Source organism: Adiantum capillus-veneris, chromosome 18 (assembly GCF_014529385.1).
Source record: "Adiantum capillus-veneris isolate H3 chromosome 18, ASM1452938v2, whole genome shotgun sequence".
NCBI classification, from domain to species: domain Eukaryota; kingdom Viridiplantae; phylum Streptophyta; class Polypodiopsida; order Polypodiales; family Pteridaceae; genus Adiantum; species Adiantum capillus-veneris.
The window spans coordinates 112,238,755-112,248,322 of NC_140948.1; the positions used below are offsets into that span (position 1 = coordinate 112,238,755).

General features: G+C 41.6%; 1 protein-coding gene across 7 annotated transcripts; it reads right to left on the reverse strand.

Moving 5' to 3' along the window:
• Positions 1–874: 874 nt before the first annotated feature.
• On the reverse strand, positions 875–5,522 carry LOC147436218 (uncharacterized). 7 transcript variants are annotated; one of them, XR_015185168.1, is made up of 8 exons: positions 4,951–5,522; positions 4,543–4,809; positions 3,058–3,178; positions 2,494–2,609; positions 2,351–2,413; positions 2,198–2,285; positions 1,183–1,320; positions 875–1,089 (listed from the first exon to the last, which is right to left on the reverse strand). XR_015185168.1 is itself a non-coding variant. In XM_086489120.1 (7 exons), exons 1-7 carry the CDS (start codon positions 5,047–5,049, stop codon positions 1,301–1,303), a joined length of 774 nt encoding a protein of 257 aa, XP_086345246.1. In that variant the 5' UTR covers positions 5,050–5,522; the 3' UTR covers positions 875–1,300. The 7 variants fall into 7 exon arrangements, 5 of the variants coding, with proteins under 5 accessions (XP_086345246.1, XP_086345247.1, XP_086345243.1 ...); XR_015185167.1 differs by having other exon boundaries at positions 2,198–2,266; positions 4,951–5,519; XM_086489120.1 differs by having other exon boundaries at positions 875–1,320.
• Between the last annotated feature and the right edge of the window lie 4,046 nt (positions 5,523–9,568).

The window sequence follows — 9,568 nt, forward strand, 5'->3', positions numbered from 1 at the left end:
ATTCACATTCGAAACCTACAAGAAAACCTGCATTTCATGAAGACATGCATGACAGACATGAATAGGCCACATGCCTTCAATGGGTTCAATCCAAGAAGAAGGGTTAAGTAATCTCGAGTACCCAAAATTACTTTCTAGATATTAATTCACCCAAGATCTATGGTGCTCATTCATCCCACCATAGAATGGGGGGTGGCCCAAGCATAAGGGTTAGAAATATATAACATCAACTAGATGTTTCTGTTGGCGCAAGCTTTCAGACGAAAGGGAGGGCATAGACAAGAGAGTACCCTTGAAATTTTGAAAGGCATGTTTTATTTTTCTCCCTCTTTAATCTACTCTCTCTCTCTCTCTCTCTCTCTCTCAGCAATGCCTCTCTGTACGCCTTGCTAGTAAAAGCATTACAATCAACAGTCTTTTCTCATTCAACAATGGCGATAATTTTATGCTGATTCAAGAGATCTTACAAGGGCTTCAACAAACCAACTCAAAAGCACAAGATATCATTGCAAATATGTTTTCACCATCTTGAATGCTGGCAACAATGCTCAGCGATCATGCATGCATATGGTTGTAGACATGAAACTGTCCCCTGGAAGCTAGATGCACCTACACAATTTTTCTTTACAACAAAGCAGGCAGATATATGAATTAACAGGATCATAACCTAATGGTTAAGGTGGATGTATGGGTGCTCATCTTTCAAATTTCTGTTGTAACTCTACACATACACATTCCTGTGAAAGCATATGTGAAAGCATATGTGAAAGCATTTTCACGAGTTTTTAGGCCTTTAGGCTCTACATGTTCCTCCCCCCCTTTTTCTTCAAAGAGGAAAACAACAAGCCCTAAAATTATCAAATCCAGAACAAAATCAGTAATATAATCCTCTTTTGCGCTGACCTTGGCCAAAGTCGGCCAACTAAACGGTTACAATGTGCATGTTAGCATCAAAACCTGCAGCAATGTATACAAGCTGCAGAAGTGCTTGCCCAAGTTAGATAGGACTGAATGTTCACATGTTCATTCCACTATATACACCTAGACTAATAACTCTCAACCACCGAAGGGTCCAGAGAGTTCAAATAGCTACACCATAACCAGAGAGAACATTAGCACACGCACAGCTACAAAATGTTATAAACGATTATGACTAGAGAGACATCGAAAGATGGAACCTACTAGTGTCATGCTATGAGTATCACCCAATTTGAGTATGAGGGTTTAAATTTTGTTAGCTCATCCACAAACTGTCTTTAGCCGCTTCGCCGCTTGCACAAAGCTCGTGATGACTTGTGCTTCATCCAGTTGCTGCACGTCCTCCGCAAAGCAACATAAAAAAAATCAGCAATAAATTGAGATTCCCAAGTTGATAAAGCTCATTGAAATGTTCCATCATCAAAGAAATGACATTTATGCTCCATCCAAGTTGATAAGTGGTCATTGTATGGTTAAGTATGGCACAGTTTTGCATAAAGAAAAATGCAGTATATTGCAACTATTATATCGTATGGTATGGATTCCTACCGTGTACCATAAAAAACATTTGCAAATAACCTCATGACTTAAGAACATATGTAGGGCTAGGGTTATAGGGCCTAAAAACTCGTGAAAATTGGCCTAGGTAGTGCGCACTAAGAGCCAGGATTCAACACACAACCTGCAATAATTAAAGAAAAAAGCAGCCCATAGTTGGGTATGTACGACCGTAAGATATGGACAATCATACACTATGGAAACTTCCATGCATAGTTGTCACCGTACCATCGTACGGTAAAGTACAGTACAGTTCCGTGGTAAAAATACGATGAATTTATTTATACTATATTGCACAATTTGGATAAGTACAGTGTGTTTGCTAAAAACATTAAAAAACATCTACAAATCACCTCATTACTTAAGTTTATACCTACGTCTATGGTTAAAGGGCCTTAAAACGTATGACAAATGACCTAGCGAGCAGGCATAAAGAAAAAAGACTCAAGGCACAGCCTACAACATTGTTTTAAAAAAGATGAACCATATTTGCATCTGTACAGCTGGCCGACCGTACAACATGGGCATTTGTACAGCGTACAGAAACTTCCATGGTAAGTAGAGCACAGGCTTGAAGCCCTCATGCAGAAAGAACCACTGGATTGCACCCTATCCTAGGCATCACCAGACAATTGAAAGATGAGCCGCGGAGATATCCCACCTGAGACATGAAGTGCCTTTCTACGGCATTGACAAGCTGCTCCTTTGAAGGATTGGGACCCACCTCTACCTATACAAAACAATAGTAACTGACCACTGTAATACTCAGCACCATTCAAGAAGCAAGTGTACAACGAGTGATCCATGAGCTTACCAGTTCAAAGTGTCTCCAATATCGAAGCAATGAAGCCATCTCAAACTTGCTGAAGTCCACTTTCTGCACGGTAAGCACCTTATGTTAAGACCAACCATAGACAGCTAGGCGAAGATCAAAGATTATAAGTACCAAAACCATACCAGTAATTTGGACGGATCAGAAGTAAGCACCTTCGTTGAATTTCTGTTTCCCGCTCTTGATACGCCCCCATGTTTCTGTACACGTGCCCTTAGCCTAAAAGGCTTTCCAAAGTCCTCTGTATAAGGAGGAGGAGAAGAAGAAAGATATTAGCGTCATAGGAACAATCCTAAGAGACCTCAAAGATCTATCCGACGAGCCTTGATCTCAAGACCTGATGCTCCAGAGGGAATTGGGATAGCCAATCTACCACACTTGGGTGATAGAAAGGTTATTACAATTTCCTCTTCTTTTTCATCACACACACACACACACACACACACACATAAGCAAGATTTTAGCGTCGAATGAACAATCCCAAGAGACCTCAAAGATCTATCCGACGGTCTTGAACTCAAGACCTGTGAAGAACAGCCAACACTTTTCATCTCTAGCTCAGTTACATGCCACATTGTGAGCATACAGGTTTAGAGTTCATGGCATGACATGGGTGAGGACAAGCCAGCAGTACAAAGAAGCAGACTTTGTACCTTGAAACACAGAAAATTCATGTAACCAGAACTAACCTAGATTTGGTTTGCTGGACATTTGATCTTCCGAATCATCATCTTCCTCAAGGCCAGTTGGTGCTTCAAGCACACTCAAAGCATTTCGTTGGAGCTTTACTTCCAGCCCATTTGTCAGGACCTAACAAGGAATGATAGAAACCTTAACCAATCCCAAATTCAGTTCACCTTCCCCACTCAAAATCGAGGGTACCATAAACCAGTACATTCAGTGCATAGCATTGACGAGCTTCTCTTCTCTACTATTCTAGTGTGTGTGCTCTTTCTTTCTCGCATTGCAAGTGTGCTTGTGAAACTATGGGCATGCTTTGAAGAGCCTAAACATGAATCAAATAAAGGGCAAAAAAACAGTGGAGCCAAAACGACAAAGCAAATAATTTACTGACTTCCCTCCGAAAGAGCACACGTATTCAGCTGCAATGAGAAACAACTACTTCAAGCAAAACTGAAGATCTACGAAGCCTTCTATTTAAGCTCAAAAGTATTTTCAAATATAAAGCATCCTCCATTTTTTTTCTTGTAAGATTATCAATGTAGATGGGTGGAGTCAAATTCATACACAACTAAATAATTGCAGACCATTTTCAGCAGCCGCTTGCCCAGTTGAGCTCAAGGAGAAGACAAGCGAAGGAAAATCCAGCAGCTATAACAAACATTGCCCTTCCTAAATCATGCACAATGGGCCGCATTGAAGATAAAGCTGGCAAGCGCTTCTCATTGTACTTAATTCAACACTGCCAATGCATTCATTGTAGCTGACAGTGCATTCACTCTAGCTCACCCACAGTTTCTCTCTTTATACAGCAGAACTTACCATAGAAAAATGGACCTTTTCCCTAATACCCACTTTCTTTTTTATGAACCCAAGCCTTGGAAAAAGAAAACAGAGGTGCTATGTAATCACAGCAATACATAGAAGGCTGGAAATAGTAGATCTGGCGTTTAACCCTTCAAAAAGAGGAGTAAACCTCTACAGCAGCAAGGGGGGCCATACAGATCATCCTTCTCTATGAATGGTGCCCAGTGCAAGATTAAAAAGAATTAACAACATAGCCACTGCAAGAACAACTGATATTTAGACTTATGAAATTTAAATTGTTCGGTTAGGATCGTAGAAAATATTCTGCATAGGAAGACGAGCATTTGCAATACAGAAAATTTTTCGTTTCTGGGAGTGTAGTAAGCCAAATTTTTCTAGTGATCCAATTAAAATATCGAATCCGCCAGCCTAAATTCACTTGGTAGCAACTAGGAAAAATTTCATTGCACTATTATCACTTCATGATAACTGTAATCTAAGAATTTAATTATAAGCCCAGCACTAAAGTAAATTGTAAAGTTTCCTCCTTGCAAAAAGAAAAGAAGTCGAACAGCAGCTCTATGCTAATGACATAAGTAATCACTGTCAGCAGCATTGATGGGCCAGACATAGAAAAAGCATGACGCAAAATTAAAGGAAACTCTGCGAAATTGAAAGAGAAGTACCAGCCAATGCCAGCCTCCTAGGCCGACAGCTTTCTTGACAACACCTTGCAGACCAACTAGGACCGACTTGGTGCGGTTGTTGCCGGTGACAATCACTTTAGTGTGGCGGGGCAGCACCGCAAGCTCATCATCTTCATCCCCAGACTTGGCAGCTGCAGCTGCAAGCTCCGCCTCCTCCACTGCTGCAGCTGTTGAATCAGCTCCTGCACTTGCGGATGCAATCCGCACTGCCACAGCATTGGACTCCTCCCCTTCCTCAAGCATTGGCTGTATTGCCACAGTTCTTCACCCTCCTTAACAAAATTTATTACAACAGTTCTGTGAATTGAAGCCTTAATCCTCACAATCTCAGAAGCTCCCCACTACCTAGCACACAAATTGCTGCAAACATAAGGCTTCAGATCTTACAAATGCACACTTGGGACTGCTGCTCAACCTCTGATCTCTCCTTTGAGGAATGGCTTCTACTGACAAAGGAGCTGCGTTCCATTGGTTTGGGGATTCCATCAATTTTAGTCACACAGCTTTTCAAAAACAAGCATCGATCCTGCTCTCCGTCATCCAAAAGCTTAAATTAGGATTCCAGAGGAGCAGATCTGCGAAGCAAGTGCAAGAATGGAGTTAACTACAGAAGATACACGATGCCAATGAATGTAAAACTCGCGCAAGAAAAATTTCTCAATTGTGGCACGGTGGAGACAATGCGAAGCGGGAGAGGGGGGGTAGCCATAGCTGGAAGGCTAGAGTGGGAAACCCATGAAAGCTTGGGGGCTGAGCTCGCCAAGGAAAGAGGATCACGGAAAAGGCAGCCATAGCAGCGTTAAGAAAGAAAGCTTAGAAGAAATGGTGAAGCAGAAGCGATTAGAATGGCAGATAGAAGTTGCGGGCGATGGCGAAGAGCGGGAAATGGAGCTCACACCCACTCACAAAAGCCTACATACGCACACAGACAAAATACAAATGAGGAAAGTTGGGGCCTTGATATAATATAGAAAGCAAAAGAAAGAGGGGGAGGGTGAAGAAGATGATGAAGATTCTTACCCCAAGGGCCCAAGGGCCAAAACAAACCCTAGAGTTTTTATATTTCTTAACAATAATAAGTACAAATAATTTAAGCAACTGCAATCTTTGATAAATTTTTTAATAGAATCAACCAGAATTAGAAAAAGATAAACATTGTCTGTGTTGTGTTCAACTTAGTTTGGAGCGCATTCGCACATGCATGGTTGTAGCGTTTTGCTTGCATAAGCAAGAAGTTGTCTTGTTGTGAAAACGCTGCTTGTGTGCCTCCACTCTACCAATTGCGGTAGAGTTGGCAAAACGTTGCCCATCTCTCTCTACTCTCTCAAATCCGGAGTGCAAAAACGACAAGGCCCTGCAACATTGCTCTATCTACTCTCTCTCTCTCATCTTTATGTGCAGCTCTAACCTCACCTAAAACGTTGCAACCTCAACGTGCAAATGCGCTCTTGAGGGCCTCTACTTAAAACTAGTTTGGCCTAAAGAGGCACCATCCCCTATTTTGAGCCTATATAAGCGCGCTTTGGTGGTACATCGTGCAATGCGGGAGAGAGAGAGAGAGAGAGAGAGAGAGAGAGAGAGCAATCGTTTGAAATGAGGCTTGGTTCACACAGGCCGGCATTAGAAAACGCAATGCTTGAGTGCGAAGATTTCATTAAGTGAGCAAAAAGCACAATCTTTGTGGGTCCACCATCTCCTTGACGAAACCCCCCCCCCCCCCCCCCCCCCCCCCCCCAACAAGAGGAAGCAGGTTTCCCGTGACAATTCACCCTAGTCAAGCATCCGTAGTTTTCGAACTCGCTACAACACTTTTGCAAGCCATCGATTTCTCTCTACATCAACTATTGGTGATGTGTTGTGTGAACATGGCATGGAAAAATTTCATGTTGTGACTTCCGCTATTGTAGCTCCTATTGAGCAGGGCCTGAGCTTTTGTTTTTTTTTTTTTTTGCCATAAAGGGTGCGAGAGAATTTATATTAGAGAAGCAAAAATTACGAAAAACATATGAGACATCCTATTGAGCACGGCCTAAGCTTGGTAGGAACAATTGCAAGAGACCATTAACTACAAGAGAAGGAGAAGGTACTTGAAGAGAACATGTGTTTCGATAAGAAGGACCCGGATCGTTACTAAGAGCTAACTCGCGGCATGGTGAGAGTCGAGACTTATAGACTGCAAGGCCTTGTTTGTGGGTAAAGATTATGCAAAAAGTTTAGGAGTGCGGATTTGGCTGATTTCCTTGTGCTTTCTCCAGGTAACCTACCCACCAAGAGGGGATTGAGCCAATCGAAGGGGTCCTTGCACGTGTTTGTTGCTCCCCCACATTCCACGTGCACCCACATTGCACTTTTATCATTGGGTCACCCACACAATGGGCACCAAAATTTCCAATTTAAAAGTCTCTTGAAAATTAGAGGAGCATTAAATACTTTTTAAGAAATCGAATATATTCAAAACCCTGAATTTTAAATTCATAGAATTTTTTCAAACACAATTACTCAATGTAGGCTAAAGCAATGAATATGTTTCAATGAGGTGCTCAATTTTTGCTGGCATAGTTATATCTCTTGTCCCTTGGCATCAAGTGATAAGTCATGTCACTCTCATCATAGCCTATACTATAGCAATGCTGGAGTTCCTAGCCATGTATAGCATAATATTTTATTATTCTTTCTCTAAGCTTGATGACTAGTAGGCCCGCCTCACCTAGCTCCAAGCATTTAGCTTTTCTAGTGTAATCACATGACTTTATACAAATAGATAGTTATTAGATCCCCTAAGTGGGACCTTCCATATCAGGATTCAGAAATGGATAAATCGATAATGCAAACTTCCTCTTGGCAAGAGGAAAGTCTCACCTGCCACCCCAGTTTAACAGAACTCTTCGCTAGTGGTGTTATTTGGTGGTCTTGCTAAATGTTTAGACCTCGCTTGTTGCTCTTATTTTCAGGAAAATGGTGACACCATAAACTTGTAGGGAAAGAAGCTATCTTACATATATAAAGCATTATGCTCCTAAAAGTGTCATGTGCGGTGGGGTTGCCAATAGTGAAAATGGTACCAATTGCCTCCAGAACATCACGATAGTCTACTACATCTTGCAGCTACATACGAGAGAATTATCAGAGCCCAGTTGATTGTTCTTCTACAAATCCGATCCTGCCCACAGTAGCAGAGCATGATGGTTTCAGAGTCTACCTCTCATTAAAGTGAAGACGAGAACAACAATGAAGAAGTAGAGCTCGGGAACGACATCAAAGAGAAGGATCTTGTAAAGGATGTTTTCTTTGAGGCGGATGATTAAGAAGTAGCTAAAACAGAAACCATGCAACTCATGCAACAGTTTCTTGTTGCTACTGACGATCTAAAGCTTTCAAAGTTCATTCCGGCAAAGGATCTCGATACGATGGCGGATGATTAAGAAGTAGCTAAAACAAAAACCACTCATGGAATAGTTTCTTGTTTCTACTAACGATCACCCATGAACCTCGGTCTCTCGAGGTTGCCACTATAGCTAGGTGGTATCCCCCCTCCCTTCCTCCGTCTCAAAAGTAGAGTTTTTGTTCTTTAATTATCTTCATAAGTAACCTCTAGGAGCTATCTCCCCCCCCCCCCCCCCTCGAGTTACTTTTTGCAAAGCATTTTACCCATTTTTCATATGCACTTCACAAAGTACATTACATGAAATCTTTGATGTTTGACAAGCAAGGGTGCCCTAACCGCCCATGCCACCCCCCCAAAAAAAAAAAGAGTTTTGTTCTTGAGAAGAGAGTAGGGATAGGCAAAGAAGGAACCATATCATATTTCTGCAAAAATTGGCAAAATTCAGATGACCAAAACAAGCATGCCAAAGTTTTTCATATGAAATAGCCGTTGAATCCAAAACCGCATTTGCAAAATTCTGTCCACACTTGTTATACAAAGTGAGCTTATACAGCCCACGACATAAAATGCCAGATGCAACAATTTCATCATCGAAACTAAGATCATGTACTGTACATCTGTTATCCACATATTTGACTACAAGACCAAGTCTAGCAAGTGCAGATACAGACAAAATATTTTTCTTGATCCCAGGTACATAAAGTGCATCAACAAGTGTGAAAGAACTGCCATTTGCAAGCAGTAAGCACAATCTTTCCAACTCCCTGAACCGGATAAGAGGCATTGTTGGCACAAGTGACTGAATTCCCATGAGGGACAGACTCGGGAGAGGTGATCAAATCACGATGTGAGGTAATGTGCTTTGTAGCACCACTGTCAAAATACCACACATGTGAATCTGCAGCAACTGACATGCATGCATCATGGACATCAGGATTATAGGTACACTCTGCACTAAAAGCCCATTCTGCATCAACATCAGCATCACGGTCTCCTTTCACAGAAGACTCAACAATAGCTGCATTTGTAGTGGAACCAACATTTGCACTGCAACCATCCTCTTCCTTCTTAGCCTCTTTGGCCTTCAACTTAGGACACTGCTTGATCAACTGATCATTAGCTTTACAATAATGGCAACACATCTTCTTTTTGCCCTGATCACCAGAATTTCCAGACGAATTGCTGCTAACAGAAGCATTAGGAACATGTGATTTTCCACTTACAGAAGAACCATAAGAAATGGTTGCATTGCTGTTACCACCCTTTCTTTGAGCAACAATAAAAGCATGCTCAATTGCACGCTATCTAGTCGTGCTTTTTTTGGAAAGTGACTCTTGCAACAGCAATGTGCATAATGCATCAAACTTGACAACTTTGGGATTTCCTTGGGTCATAAGTCTCCAAGTACTAGCAAATGCCTAATAAGAATCTGGTAAGGCATCAAGAACAGTCTGCACAAGGGAACTGTTTGAAATGACTTCACCTGCAGAAATAAATTACTCATTGATATCCTTGACACCAGCAAGGAAAGTGTCCATATCATCTTCCTCATGTATAATCTTCGACTCCAGCTCTTTATGCAACAATGCAATTTTTGCCATGATTGCGGCTTGCATAAAG